The sequence below is a fragment of the Triticum dicoccoides genome, chromosome 4B (genome assembly GCF_002162155.2).
Source record: "Triticum dicoccoides isolate Atlit2015 ecotype Zavitan chromosome 4B, WEW_v2.0, whole genome shotgun sequence".
In the NCBI taxonomy this organism is placed as follows: domain Eukaryota; kingdom Viridiplantae; phylum Streptophyta; class Magnoliopsida; order Poales; family Poaceae; genus Triticum; species Triticum dicoccoides.
The window spans coordinates 44,372,049-44,387,097 of NC_041387.1; the positions used below are offsets into that span (position 1 = coordinate 44,372,049).

General features: G+C 44.2%; 2 protein-coding genes across 5 annotated transcripts; both read left to right on the plus strand.

Annotated features, from left to right (window-relative positions):
• Positions 1-5,383: 5,383 nt before the first annotated feature.
• LOC119293306 (7-methyl-GTP pyrophosphatase-like) lies at positions 5,384-7,602 on the plus strand. Its single transcript, XM_037571822.1, has 9 exons — positions 5,384-5,591; positions 5,702-5,773; positions 5,871-5,945; positions 6,054-6,128; positions 6,216-6,285; positions 6,386-6,477; positions 6,572-6,613; positions 7,173-7,253; positions 7,366-7,602. Exons 1-9 carry the CDS (start codon positions 5,556-5,558, stop codon positions 7,453-7,455), a joined length of 633 nt encoding a protein of 210 aa, XP_037427719.1. The 5' UTR covers positions 5,384-5,555; the 3' UTR covers positions 7,456-7,602.
• A 5,540-nt stretch (positions 7,603-13,142) lies between these two features.
• Positions 13,143-15,049, plus strand: LOC119293305 (7-methyl-GTP pyrophosphatase-like). Of its 4 annotated transcripts, XM_037571820.1 has the most exons (9): positions 13,152-13,369; positions 13,511-13,582; positions 13,685-13,759; positions 13,860-13,946; positions 14,069-14,138; positions 14,224-14,315; positions 14,408-14,449; positions 14,609-14,689; positions 14,819-15,049. In XM_037571820.1, the coding sequence occupies exons 1-9, from the start codon at positions 13,334-13,336 to the stop codon at positions 14,900-14,902; spliced, it is 639 nt and encodes a 212-aa protein (XP_037427717.1). In that variant the 5' UTR covers positions 13,152-13,333; the 3' UTR covers positions 14,903-15,049. The 4 variants fall into 4 exon arrangements, with proteins under 4 accessions (XP_037427715.1, XP_037427716.1, XP_037427714.1 ...); XM_037571818.1 differs by having other exon boundaries at positions 13,143-13,369; positions 14,084-14,138; positions 14,609-15,049; XM_037571819.1 differs by having other exon boundaries at positions 13,146-13,369; positions 13,429-13,582; positions 14,609-15,049.

A 15,049-nucleotide genomic window follows, 5' to 3' on the forward strand; every position in this document is an offset into this window, starting at 1 on the left:
AGTCAAGAAGCAACTGAGGAGGCCACGAGGGTGGAGGGCGCGCCCCCCCTATTAGGCGCGCCCCCTATCTCATGGGCTCCTCGGGCATCCACCGACCTACTTCTTCCTCCTATATATACCCACGTACCCCGAGAACATCAGAGGCGACCACGAAAAACTATTTCCACCACCGTAACCTTCTGTATCTACGAGATCCCATCTTGGAGCCTTCGCCGCACTCCACCGCAGGGGGAATCGATCACGGAGGGCTTCTACATCAACACCATAGCCTCTCCGATGAGTTGTGAGTAGTTTACCACAGACCTTCGGGTCCATAGTTATTAGCTAGATGGCTTCTTCTCTCTCTTTGAATCTCAATACCATGTTCTCCTTGATCTTCTTGGAGATCTATTCGATGTAACTCTTTTTGCGGTGTGTTTGTCGAGATCCGATGAATTGTGGGTTTATGATCAAGTTTATCTATGAGAAATATTTGAATCTCCTCTGAATTCTTTTATGTGTGATTAAGTTATCTTTGCAAGTCTCTTTGAATTATCAGTTTGGTTTGGCCTACTAGATTGATCTTTCTTGCAATGGAGAAGTGCTTAGCTTTGGGTTCAATCTTGCGTTGTCCTTTCCCAGTGACAGCAGGGGCAATAAGGCACGTATTGTATTGTTGCCATCGAGGATAAAAAGATGGGGTTTATATCATATTACATGAGTTTATCCCTCTACATCATGTCATCTTTCTTAATGCATTATTGTGTTCTTTATGAACTTAATACTCTACATGCATGCTGGATAGCGGTCGATGTGTGGAGTAATAGTAGTAGATGCAGGCAGGAGTCGGTCTACTTGTCACGGACGTGATGCCTATATACATGATCATGCCTAGGTAATCTCATAATTATTCGCTTTTCTATCAATTGCTCGACAATAATTTGTTCACCCACCGTAATACTTATGCTATCTTGAGAGAAGCCACTAGTGAAACCTATGGCCCCCGGGTCTATCTTTTATCATATAAGCTTTCAATCTACTTTTATTTGCATCTTTACTTTTCCTATCTATATTATAAAATACCAAAAATATATTTATCTTATCATATTATATCTATCAGATCTCACTTTCGCAAGTGGATGTGAAGGGATTGACAACCCCTTTATCGTGTTGGTTGCGAGTTCTTGTTTGTTTGTGTAGGTGTGTGGGACTTTTGAGGAGCCTCCTACTGGATTGATACCTTGGTTCTCAAAAACTGAGGGAAATACTTATGCTACTATTGCTGCATCACCCTTTCCAATTCAAGGAAAACCAACGCAAGCTCAAGACGTAGCAGAACTCTCCCTCAAAGCTCAGCTGGATCGGAGTTCAAGGGACGTCATCGAGCTGAACGTTTGCTGAACTTGGAGGTGCCGTGCGTTTGGTACTTGATCGGTCAGACCGTGAAGACGTATGACTACATCAACCGCGTTGTGCTAACGCTTACGCTTTCGGTCTACGAGGGTACGTGGACACACTCTCCCCTCTCGTTGCTATGCATCACCATGATCTTGCGTGTGCGTAGGAATTTTTTTTGAAATTACTATGTTCCCCAACAGCTATGACTTTGCTATGCTTAATGCTTGTCACTAGGGCCCGAGTGCCATGATTTCAGATCTAAACCTATTATGTTTTCATGAATATATGTGAGTTCTTGATCCTATCTTGCAAGTCTATAGTCACCTATTATGTGTTATGATCCGACAACCCCGAAGTGACAATAATCGGGATACTTCTCGGTGATGACCGTAGTTTGAGGAGTTCATGTATTCACTAAGTGCTAATGCTTTGGTCCAGTTCTCTATTAAAAGGAGGCCTTCATATCCCTTAGTTTCCATTAAGACCCCGCTGCCACGGGAGGGTAGGACAAAAGATGTCATGCAAGTTCTTTTCCATAAGCACGTATGACTATATTCGGAATACATGCCTACATTACATTGATGAACTGGAGCTAGTTCTGTGTCACCCTATGTTATAAATATTACATGAGGAATCGCATCCGACATAATTATCCATCACTGATCCAATGCCTACGAGCTTTTCACATATTGTGCTTTTCTTATTTACTTTTCCGTTGCTACTGTTACAATCACTACAAAATTGCTATCATTACTTTTGCCACTGTTACCATTACTATCATACTACTTTGCTACAAATACTAAGTTGTCCAGGTGTGGTTGAATTGACAACTCAACTGCTAATACTTGAGAATATTCTTTGGCTCCCTTTGTGTCGAATTAATAAATTTGAGTTGAATACTCTACCCTCGAAAATTGTTGCGATCCCCTATACTTGTGGGTTATCAACCATGAGCTTTGTTAATATAGTTGTATCATATGGAATTTTCCCTCTTTATCTTTGTTGTGGTGAATTGAGTCTTTGCCTTTGAGATTTCATTATTATTGGGTTGAATATTTAGGATTTGAGATCACTTGACGTATGTCCTGCATGTGGATACCCGTGGTGACAATGGGGTATTCTATCGAGTCACTTGATGTATGTTTTGGTAGTCAACTTGTGGGATTCTTGTGGTGACATTCGGTTAATCTAGGCACATAGGTTGATACATGTTTTCATTCTACTTACCCCGATAGAAACTTTGGGGTACTCTTTGAAGTTCTTTGTGTTGTATTGAATATTATGAATCTGAAATTGTTTGATGCGTATCGAATAATTGACTCGTGCATCCTAGTGACATTGGAGTATGTACGTGACATTAGAGTTGAATGATGTGTATCATATGATGTTATTGTAGTACGAACTCTACGATTGTATGTGACACTTCTAGGGATAGCTCAATAGATTGATCGGAAAGGTAACTTTGGGGTGGTTCGCTACCTACAAAAATTTCATCTTATGTTCTCCGTTATTGATTAGAACTTTGATTCTTTGTCGCATGTTGAGGGATTGTTATATGATTCAATTATGTTAGCACTGTGAGAGATTGCACTAGTGAAAGTATAAATCCTAGGCCTTGTTTCCAAGCCTTGCAATATCATTTGTGCTCACTTTTGTTACTTGTTATCTTGTTATTTTTATTATTTCAGATTACAAAAACCTATATTTACTATCAATACTACAATTGTATCACATCTCTTCACCAAACTAGTGCACCTATACAATTTACCATTGTATTGGGTCTGTTCGAGATAAGAGATTTCTTATATTTGACTGCAGGGTTGTTTGACAGAAACCATCTTCATCATAAATCTTAAGTCATTCACCTCAGGGAAATTTGTTGTTGTCCTACAAAATTATGTGCTTGGGCCTCAACTGAGTCTACAAGAATAAAAGTTGGAAGTAGACATTAGGCTCACATGGACAGGTAGCACGACCACCCCTAGTCGCGTCATGTTTCCATGTGGGGCCCTCATGGCTTGTCTCAACGTCTCCCGAAGCTTCCATGGACCTTCTTTGTCTATAAGAAACATCAAAAATTGGCATCTCATTTGGACCTTTTTACATATTGACTTTTTGTGAAAAAAAGAGCAAAAAACAGGAACTGGCATGGGCGCTAGATTAATAAGTTAGTCCACAAAAATAATATAAAATTGCACCAAAAGAATATATAAATAATGAAATTATAGCATGGATACTTCACAAATTATAGATACGTTGGAGACTTATCAGGAGCTGGGTAACCCAACAGATTTGACCATGTGTCAGTTCTGCGTTCAGTCAAGATTTGCAGGTGTCCGGTCATCGCGTGTTGGTATGTGGCTCCAAACTTTTGGAACCCGAACGACCCTCTTGGGCTTGAGCTCAATGACTAAGATGATGCGTCAGATGGTGAGTCGCCGATGTGATTCGGCGTATTGGTGGGATGCACATACGAAGGGTGCCACATCTGTGACGATTAAGTCCATGACGCCGACGTAGATCATGTGGACTGGGTGAACCAGAGGGCTCATGTCGAACTATCACTGAGGCCATTGTCGGCTTTGGGCTCTCTATGCTCGGGTTCAGCGGTGGCCGAGGTCCTCTGAAGCTCACGCTCACACTGAGCACGAGCCTCTGCGAGGACACGATCGAACTGCTCCTTAGCGTGGATGGCCGAAATCTGCTCCAAACGAGGCCAACACTCGCCTCGTAACACAATGTCACGGTCCGAGGCAACATTGGCTAAATGCTCAAGAGGGATGCTGGCAAGAATGGAAAACCTAGAACCCGAGAAATAAGGAACATGGGGAGGATTAGGGATGGCAGTTTTGCCCATGGGTATGGGTACCCGCGGGTACCCTACCCGAAAACAACGGGCATGGGCAAGACTTGGAGAGATTTTGTACCCACGGGTAATGGGTATTCATACCCGCAAAATATATGGATAGGGCATGGATATGAACTTATGCCCATGGGTAACCCAATAGATACCCAAAAGATAATAATAAATGAAAATAATTCCTATGGCACGTGGGTCAACATCCAACTCCTATGACCCAATCCTAGATCTCGTATTCTTTAAAGTGTCCATAGCTCATAGGCCCGTAATCACTTGATCGCCACTCCTCATACGTCCTATGTGACTCCTCAAAAAGATGAAATATCAACTCTTCTGTATTGGACTGTTGTCCAACTCTCGATCAAGCGATCCCCAATTCCCACCGCCGCCTCTGACTGCGTCTGCTTCTACCAATCGTTCCTCATACTACCTTGATGCCTCCAAGTGGCCACCCACATGAGGAGGCCATGTCAGTGATATACTGCTCGCCCATCATCACATGATTTTTATACTCATTTCTCTACTTTTCGAAAATTTAAATGTTATATATTGTACCCACTGAGTATCCATTGGGTATAGGATACCCAACGGGTATGGACATGAGTGTCAATTTATACCCATGAATATTGAAGTGGGTGGGTATAGAAAATTTTGATGGATGTGGGTTTGCGCACAATGAAGTTGTACACGCCCATACCCTATCCATTGCCAGGGAGGATGGGGAAGTACCTAGCTCGAGGTTGTGAGTGGTGGCCTGCAAGGCCACCTTCTCAGGGATTGACGGCTTGCGCCCACCCACCCACGACCTGGGTCAAGACGCGCACTCTGGCGGGAAGCGATGGGCGGGGAAGGAGACAGGCAACGAGGAGTGCGGCCATTGGGGGCTTGGGGCTAACCACGGGGGTTTTCTGGCAATATAAAATAAAATGAGGTGGATTCGTCGTGCTTGCCAATAGATTTGTCATCCTCGAAGAATATAACTTGCCATAAAAATATATTTAATTTGCCATGTCTACAAATCTTACTTTCCCTGGACGAACTTTTATCGAACTGTCGGCGAAGGTTCCGGGGGAGTCTCGCGCTGCTACACACTGCCACGCACACCGGTCAACCGTCAAAGAACTGACGAACCAGCTTTAGCGATGGTCTACTCTTAATCCCCTCTGCGTCTTAAACTATTACTGTCAAACTCGAACTCTGACAAACCCAAGGCTTCGGATACTTGGAATCCAAGGAAGCAGCAGAGCCATTTAACAATATCTGAGCCTCTTCACGGTTCAGATCCCTCACCCGAGCTCCGCACGAGAAGAATTTAGGCATGGCTTCCACCTGCAACAGCTCCTCATCGTTCAAGGTACGCGCATCTCTTATCAACTCATACGACCCCTCTCAGCATTTGCAATGAGTATCCATCAATCTCGAACAGTTCTAAGGCTGTTGCTTCATGCATGCGACTCCTTGAAGATCATACTCGGGTCGTCGTCGCCGGCGCGCCGCGCGATCCTGTCAGACATGGGATACGAGTTCACCGTCATGGTCGAGTACCCTCCACTTACCAATCAAGCTTTTAGATCCACCTCATCCTCTTTACCTGCTTGCTGATGGAGTGGGTATTTGGTGTGTGTGCTGCCAGAGCGCTGACATCGACGAGAGGGCCATCAGGAGGGAGAAGCCGGAGGAGCTAGTCAAAGCCTTGGCCGAAGCCAAGGTACCAACCAGCTGCTACGGCTCAGGACACAATCTTCAGTTTGCTATGAACTTTGACACTTTGTGATACAATCCTGGGGTGCTTCTTGATCGCGCCGTATGTGTGTAGGCCGACACCATTCAACTGAACCTTCGTAATCGAGACAGCAGAGATCTGCCTACCCTTCTGATCACTTCTGACCAGGTATACATGGACACCAATTAAGATTGGCACATAAACCGTGACTACTCGAGCTTAATTAATCTGTATTCGTTGGGACTGTCGATGAAGGTTAAGGTGAGCAAAGGGGTGATACGGGAGAGGCCGACAAGCACGGAGGAAGCCAGGGAATTCATCAAGGGTAACGAGCCTTTTGACTATCGTCTTCTTCTTGTGGACTCACACAAGATACAATATGCATATGGCCGTGACCAAATGTTTCGTGCCTGCTGTGGTGACAGGGTACTCGGGTGATGTAGCGTTTGCAGTGAACTATGTTCTGGTGACCAACCTGAGCACCGGGGGTAGGAAAGGGGGTTGGGATATACCTGAGGTAACTGCATTTCCAACCGAACTTGCTAATACAGTGCTTCCCTATGAGAAGAGACTGAAACTCACCATGATTTTGGACTTTTGGCTATCTGCAGATCTATTTTCACCACATACCAGACGAGTTCATAGAAAAAGTCGTAAGTTTGCAATCCCTGCCCAACACACCGCATCCTTAAAAAGAAATTAAACGCAAATAACATCAACCATTGGGCGTTGGCTGATTTTGTAAAAAAACAATAACACTATAAAAATTGGGTAATGCTATTCAGTTGACGTTCACTAGAAGGGGATTGAAAATCGAGCGTTTTTATGGCAATTTATTGCCGCAAGGATGACACTTTAGTTTGCAAGCACGGCAATCCTGGCAAAAATAAACTGAAGCAGATTTGTCATGCTGACCAACTAAACTTGTCATCCTCGGACGACGTAAATTGCCATGTAAATCATTCGCAATTGCCATGCTTCCCACGTTTGCTGGTTAGCCAAGCACAAGCGGTTCAATTTACATCGACATGGCAGCCAGGTGGACGGTTTTTTCTCCCTCAAATCTGTTTTGGCCTAATTGATCAAATGAACGAGTCTTATAACCTAAATTTGATCATTGTCCGATTTTTTGTCTAAAATATGCCGCTATTGAGTTAATGGACTAATAACACATTCACTCGATAATTAAGACTGTATCGTGCTATGTTCCAGGTGAAGGAAGGAGGCATGACTTGCGTGGCTGGGGGCCTTAGGCTGATGCATCCATCAGCTTTGCCCTTCATCAAGGAACTAGTGAGCAAATTCTTCCAAATAGTCCCTACTTAAAAACGAGAAGGTCGGGACTGCATATCCACTTCACCGTTCTGACTCCGTCACTATTGTGGCTTCTGTGTTTGTGGCACAGGTCGGTACGATGGATAGTGTTCGAGGACTTCCAAGGAACCTCACCGAGAAGCTCATTCGAGAATCACTACAAGAAACTGTTGAAATGTAGGATGTCGTTATTCTCTTTACTATTCAAATCTTACAAGGAGATAAGATGTGTACAATCCAGGAGTCTTGCTCCTTGTTGTATACTAGAACAATAGAACAACCCAATGTGTTCAAGTAAGAGTCTAGAAAATTTCCAAAAAAAAGTAAGTCCAGAAACAATTGCTTAATAAAGGAGGAAGACCCCGGTTAGGGTGGTTTCCTAACTCTCCTTAAATTGTTACACATAGTATATTCAAATCTTATAAAACACATAAAACCCTACCATGAAAGGAAATGAAGAAGTGATACTTGTATACTATGCATATTGCACAAATTTCCTCGTCAAAGCCTTGTAATGAGAACTTTTTGGCAAAACTCGAACAAAAGAATAGTACAATTATCCCTTTAGGTATGTGAAGTTTCTACTGCTACAACAATCGACGGTTAAGCTTCTAGGTGATTACCAATTCGAGTTTGAAACCTAGGAATAGATGGTGTCTTCTTGCCATCCATGATCATCGGACCGCAACACAACCACCGAGCTGACTAGCTAAGCGCTTGGGAGAGATATGAAAGAAAACAAACTTATATTACTTGGATTCGTAAGCTAATCCAAATTAAGCTCCATCTCCCTTTCCCCGCAAAAACAATAGGCTCCGTCTAGTATCAAGTTTACACAATGTTTGAGTTTGGACAAGAGTTACTTTCACTATAAGTATTATTTGATAATCAAAATCGTTCTAAAGTTAGGGGTGGTTCTTGACTAAATTTAAACAATAAAAAACATGTATGGATTCACGGTGCATGATAACAGTCGTAAATTAGCCCTAGATCTTATACCTTAGTCCAATTAGCTTGACCGTTATAGATATTATACAAGAAGCAATGATAGGTTTCGTGGTAGTGGTGGGGGGAGGGGTAGATAGGGCCTTGACCACACCCAAACGATATGTATTTGATCTTAAGTTCATGTGAACAGTAGAAATTTCTCTTGTTCCTCCCCCCCCCCTCTCAACATAAGGATTTCATCAATCCTGCCTCTGACACTGGATAGGTCGGGATGAGCAAATGAAGATATTGACTTGTTATAATAAAGTGAAAACCACCAAACCATGATGCTAATGATCTAAAAAAACATCAAACTGTCAACATACTCTCTCGGGGCCCAGTGACCTTTTTTTTGTGAAAGAGGCCTACGACCATATATTAAATAAAACTAGGCCTTACAAGAACTTCCATTCAAGAATAAGAAATTACAGAGAAGTCCTTAAAGAAATCATCGCTTCCTTTTGCATCCACCAATAGAGTGTTGTCAGCGGAGCTCGTTTTCGACCCTGGGAGTCCAGCAATCTTGTTGAAACCCAGGAGCTTGTAGAAGTAGTGACCGGGAAGCCATCGATGTAAACCATACGACACCGACAACCATGATCTAGAAAGATCATTGTCCCAGAGAAGCTAGCACTGAGGAGGGTCAGACAATAATCTTAACTACGGCCAGACAGAGGAGGGGAACACAAACATCACAAGTTCCCTGACGGGGCCATATCTAGTTATGCTTCGTAGGGAGAAGATAGAATGAAAGAACTTGCCGCAACCTTGTCCCTTCTGCAGCATGTCGCCCTCATGGGAAAACGTTAATCATGCCAAAGTTAATGCCCGACAATTGGCATCATACACTGACCATCGAAATCCTTCTAAGAAAGTCCATCGGCATATGGGGAAAGCTGAGGAATCGTTATTCCCATCGGTGTCGCTGCCCCAACATTATTGATGGTGAAGAACTTGAGACCTACGAGACACGAACCAGACACTCGGATCCGGGGTCCTCCACCCACCCATCGCCGTTGCGGTCAGCGTCGAGTAGGAGAACCCAGGGTAGCGTTGACTAGTGGAGATTCGACTCTTGGTTGCATGTAGGGAGCAAACCTAACAAAACAATTCACCACTTACAATCTTATGACACCTCTTTAGACCTATCTTCAAATCTAGTTTTCCTTTCTGTTTTCTTTGTTATCCGTTCGCTTTATTATTTAAGAAATAGTTTGACACTAACTGATACTAGTAAATGTGTACTTGCACTGACTGATACTAGTGCTTGGCCTCGCATCGCTGGAGAGGACGATTGCCAGACAGAGGTCTAGGATGAACTGGTTACAGGATGGAGACGGCAACACTAAGCTCTTTCAGTTGATTTCCAATGGCAGAAAGTCCAAAAAAATTATCCCAGCCATCAATGTGGACGGACACGTCATTGCGGATCAGCAAGGCAAGGAGCATGCTTTCTTCGATGCCTATAGAGATCTTCTAGGCAGATCAACAGCTCCGGCACATACGATTGATCTGGAACTTGTTGGTGTATCTCGATCTCTCGGGTCAGGATCTTATCTTCTATGAGGAAGAAATTTGGAAAGTAATCAAAGACACGCCTTCAGATAGGGCCCCGGGACCGGACAACTTTATTGGAATCTTCTTCCAAAAAGGTTGGGAGATTGTCAAGGGTGACGTGATTGCTGCCATCCACAAACTATTCCTCAACAATGGTAGAGGCTTTGGCAGATTAAATCAGGCCCTGATCACACTGTTACCTAAGAAACCGGATGCATGCCATATCAAGGATTTTAGGCCAATCAGCCTGGTTCATAGTGCGCCCAAGATTGCCTCCGAATTACTTGCATCCAGACTGAGTATACGCATGGGAGAGCTGGTGAATGTCAATTAGTCAGCTTTTATCAAGGGAAGAAGCATCCATGACAATTTTTTGCTAGTAAGGCAAATGGCCCGTAAGCTGCATTAGAGGAAAACTAAAGGAGTCTTGCTGAAACTTGACATATCAAGGGCTTTTGATCCCCTATCCTGGCCATTTCTGTTCGAGGTTCTCCGTGCCAAAGGATTCCCTGAAAGCTGGATCTCTTGGATTGCAATTCTGCTTACCTCGGCCAGCTCCAGAGTGGTAGTCAATGGTTGTGCGGGAGAGAAATTTATGCACGCGCAAGGGCTTTGTCAAGGAGAGTCCCTCTCTCTCCTCTCCTCTTCGTCATTGCTATGGATGTGCTTACTGAGATGATTGTCAAAGCTCAAGAGCTGCAAGTTCTTAGCAGGATGCCAGACTGCACGCCTATGCAGCGGCTGTCATTATACGCAGATGACATTGTTCTGTTCATCAGGTCGACGCGGTCGAATCTGCTATTTGTGAAGGAAACTCTTGGTATCTTTGGAGAGGCATCTGGACTGGTGATGAACTACACTAAGTCCTCGGCTATCATGATTAGAGCCACAGAGGAAGAGGACGAGTTGATGAAAGAGGTGTTGCCATGGAAGATGGAGACGTTTCCGATCAAGTATTTAGGCATGTAGTTGGGTTTCAAGCAACTCAAGAGGTCAGATTGGCAACCGACTGTGGATGCAATGCTCAAGCTGATGCCGGGATGGCAAAGAGGACAGATCACCAGGCCCGGGCGACTAATTCTTGTCAATCACGTTGTTCAGGTGCGACCCGCCCACCATTTGATCATGGCGGATGCATCCAAGTGGGCCTTAGAGAAGATTGACAAAGGATGCAAAAAGTTCTTCTAGGCTGGGATGGAAGAGCTACATGGCGGCAAATGTCTGGTCGCTTGGCAGCGTGTGTGCAGGCCAAAATATTTATGAGGATTAGGCGTTTTGAACCTATACAAGCAAGGGATTGCGCTCCGCCTTCACTGGGAGTGGCCCAAGCGCATGGATGACCTCCGGCCATGGCAATGATTGAGCCTTACGACAGATAAACAGGTGGCCTTAGCATTTAACAGCATGGTCAAATGGGAGCTAGGTAATGGGAGACGAGTGCTGTTCTGGAAGGACAGATGGATTAATGGAAGTTATGTCGCTGAGATAGCACCGATGGTATGGGCCATGATCAAGACCCAAGTGGTGAATAGGAGAACGGTTAAGGATGCTCTGCGCCTTCATTCATGGACTTCAGACATTGTTGGGGAAATGAACACTGATGGCCTGATGCAATTCTTCCGGCTCTGGGAACTGATCATAGGAATGAGCCTTGTTCCTGAGACTGAGGACAAACCCATTTGGTAGTGGAACTCCAGTGGGATTTACTCGGCCCGCTCCGCGTATAAGATGCTCTGTGAGGGTGGCATTCAGTTTCAATGTTCCTCGGCAATTTGAGGATGTTGGGCGCCTCTAACCTGTAAGGTCTTCATATGGTTAGCGTTGCAATATCGCCTTTGGACATTAGATAGAAGGCACCGATATGGCCTTCAAGATCAGAGCTCGCCGTGTTTCCTTTGCGACCAAGAAGAGGACACGGTGGACCACATCCTGTTGCAGTGCGTTTACGCTCGCCAAGTCTGGTTCTTGTGCTTTAGGCGTTTAGGTATTGATCTTTATATTCTGCCAACGGTGCAAGATTGGCTGAAAGCATGGTGGTCGGATTCAAGGCACCGCAAAGGTTACACTCGCTTGTCATCTTGATATGCTGGAACCTTTGGAAGCAAAGAAACGGCAGAGTATTCTGGCGCACAAACAATGCCAATGAATGGGGATACGCGGACATTATCACACATTGCATGTAAATATTACGTAGGATATAGTTACTTGGTTGATGATGACGTTGATACTAATTAGTGAAGGATGTTAAACATGTTTAGTGCTAAACATATTTAAGCTAAACAACGAAGTGACATACACCGTTAGGTTGAACGCGTGATATTTGTTGGATCTCTACAACTCGCTTTTTTTATATTGATATAGATGATATAGATGTCGCACCATTTTTTTTTCTAAAAAAACAATTTAATTGTATATGAGCCTCCGCTTTATGCTTCATATTTTTTTGAACATCAATACAGACACAAGCGCTCATATACATGCGCAAACACTCACCCCTATAAACGCACACACGCATACCCTACCTTTATAAGCACCTCCGAAAGACTGAGCCGCATATCATCTTGAAAGTTACGAAGTCATCGTAGGCACCTCGTCATCGATGGGAACGTCTCTTCCCACTGAATGCGCATCGCCGGAAATCCTGAAATAAATCCAGGAATAAATGCGAGCACCAGGATTTGAACCCTGGTGGGCTGGGGATACCACAGTCCCTCTAACCATCCAACCACAGGTTGGTTCGCATGCTCCACATTTTTTGGAGGATACGCTTTAGTAAAAAAAATAGTTAGAAGGTAGAAAATATTTTATATTTCGTTACAATGTGTTAAAAAAACATTTCATTACAAAAGGGAATAATCAATGGAATACAAATATGACTCTTGTCAGCGCTCGTTTGACAGGTAAATCTTTTCCTTTTGCTGGGATTTGACAGGTAACTCAACTAAATAGATTAAGTGTTGTTTGTTATGTACTCGCAAAAATGATCAGCAAACTTTTATTACTCCCTTCATTTTTAATTACTCCGCATATTAGCTTTTCCTAAAGTCAAACTTTACAAACTCCGATCAATTTTATAGAGAAAATATGAACATGTACAATGCCAAATCGGTACCATTAAATTCATCATTGAATATATTTTCACATCATTAGAATTTTTATTGTAATTTTTCATATTATTTTCTATGATAAAATTTGATTTCAGTCAAAAGTAATATGCGGACAAATAAAAAGGAAGGGAGCACAGGATAACGTTCCAGGAAAAGTCTCATGCCGCACTCCACTCCACACAGCCGCGTACAATGGTCAACCGTCAAAAGCACTAAATAAATTAGTACCGATGATCAACCCTTAATCCCCCTTTGTTATAATTATCAAGTAGTAGTACTTCCAACTCTAATCAGCTAGGCTTGGATACTTGGAATCCAAGGAAGCAGCAGGATTATTTAACAGCCTCGGATCAGAGCCTCCGCACGGTTCAGAATCCTCAGCTGAGCCCCGCAAGAGAAGAGCCAGACATGGCTTCCAGCTCCAACAACTCCCCATCATTCAAGGTATACATTAATACATAAGTATCTCGTAGTATCATTTATCAACCTACGATCTCTTCCAGTATTTGCAAAGGAGAATCCGTCGATTATTGGCCGCGCTTCATCTCTTCTGAGCCACTTGCTTTTTCATGGGATTTCTTCAAGATCATACTCGGGTCGTCGTCTCCGGCACGCCGCGCGATCTTGTCGAATATGGGATACCAGTTCACCACCAAGGTCGAGTACCCTCCACTTGCCGATCAAGCTTTTAGATCCACCTCATCCTGATCTTGACCTGCTTGCTGATGGAGTGGGTATTTGGTGTGTGTGTGCTGCCAGAGCGCTGACATCGACGAGAGGGCCATCAGGAGGGAGAAGCCGGAGGAGCTGGTCAAGGCCATAGCCGAAGCCAAGGTACCAACTAGCTGCTGCAGCTCAGAAGAGAATGACTTGATGCTTCTAGTAGTTTGCTTTGAACCGTGTGACACAATCCTGGGTTGTTCTTGGCATGTAGGCCGACGCCATTAAACTGAATCTTGTTGAGGGCTGCGGTGATGGGGACTTCAGAGATCGGCCTACCCTTCTGATCACTTCAGACCAGGTACATATGGACACCAACCAACTCAGATCAATTCAGGCATAAACCGTAGCTGCCGGAGCTTGACTTGTAGTAGTATATCCGTGCGCGCCGTGATTGATTGTTCGATCGATTTTCCGGCGAAGGTCATGGTGAGCAAGGGGGCGATCAGGGAGAGGCCGAGGAGCACGGAAGAAGCCACAGAATTCATCAGGGGTAAGTAACCATTTCGCCTTCTCGTGGTTGCGCGAAGAACACGGTGGCTAATCAGCGAGACGTTCCGTGCCTGGTGCTGTGGCAGGGTACTCGGGTGATCGAGCGTTTGCGGTGAACTATGTTCTGGTGACCAACCTGAGCACCGGAGGCACAAAGGGGGGCTGGGATATACCCGAGGTACTACCAGATTAACTTATACTCGCTGCTTTCATCCCTCGGGAAAAATAGACTGAACCTACAATGATTTGGTCATGCATTCCCATCCGCAGATCTGTTTCCACCACATACCGCACGAGTTCATCGAGGAAATCGTAAGTAACCTTTCCATCTACAGCCTAGGAGATTACGACCAAAAAATTAAAAATTGTATCCCTGTGTCAAGATGTTATGCACTACTTCTGTACCCAAAATGGCTGGGAAAACAGTAGGTGAATAAGAAGACTGCATCCTTTTCCTGGCCTGTGTTGCAGGTGAAGGAGCGAGACATGACCTGCGTGGCCGGGGGGCTCAAGCTGACGCATCCATCGGTGCTGCCCTTCATCAAGGAACTAGTGAGCAGATTCACCTATATTCAGCCTACAGCTCCTGCTTTGAAAACAGTGGACAGACTGCAAGCAAATCAATTAAACCGTTCTGATTCCGTTTGCCATTTTGATGTGTACGTCCCCTTGTTTGCGCAGGTCGGTACGGCGGACAGTGTCCGAGGGCTTCCGAGGGAGCTCACGGAGAAGCTTATTCGAGAATCGCTGGAAGCGAATTCCTAGCTGGATTGTACTCCCCCAAAAAAAATATAAAAGTGATCTGAACGCCTTTATATTTCTTTACAGAGAGAGTATTTTTTTAAACAATCTGTCTCGAGTTTGCTATCGTGCACTAGTTATGACGAGTATGATCATTCCGCAAAAAAAAAA

What these genes read in the sequence shown, in the direction of transcription:
- LOC119293306 (XM_037571822.1), top strand. Translation starts at nt 5,556, where the DNA reads ATGGCTTCCACCTGCAACAGCTCCTCATCGTTCAAG. An exon ending in AGCCAGGGAATTCATCAAGG is followed by an intron (nt 6,286 to 6,385) that starts GTAACGAGCCTT and finishes CTGTGGTGACAG; the next exon opens with GGTACTCGGGTGATGTAGCG. An exon ending in TGCCCTTCATCAAGGAACTA is followed by an intron (nt 7,254 to 7,365) that starts GTGAGCAAATTC and finishes TTTGTGGCACAG; the next exon opens with GTCGGTACGATGGATAGTGT.
- LOC119293305 (XM_037571817.1), top strand. Translation starts at nt 13,334, where the DNA reads ATGGCTTCCAGCTCCAACAACTCCCCATCATTCAAG. An exon ending in AGGCCATAGCCGAAGCCAAG is followed by an intron (nt 13,760 to 13,859) that starts GTACCAACTAGC and finishes CTTGGCATGTAG; the next exon opens with GCCGACGCCATTAAACTGAA. An exon ending in GGGGCTGGGATATACCCGAG is followed by an intron (nt 14,316 to 14,407) that starts GTACTACCAGAT and finishes TCCCATCCGCAG; the next exon opens with ATCTGTTTCCACCACATACC.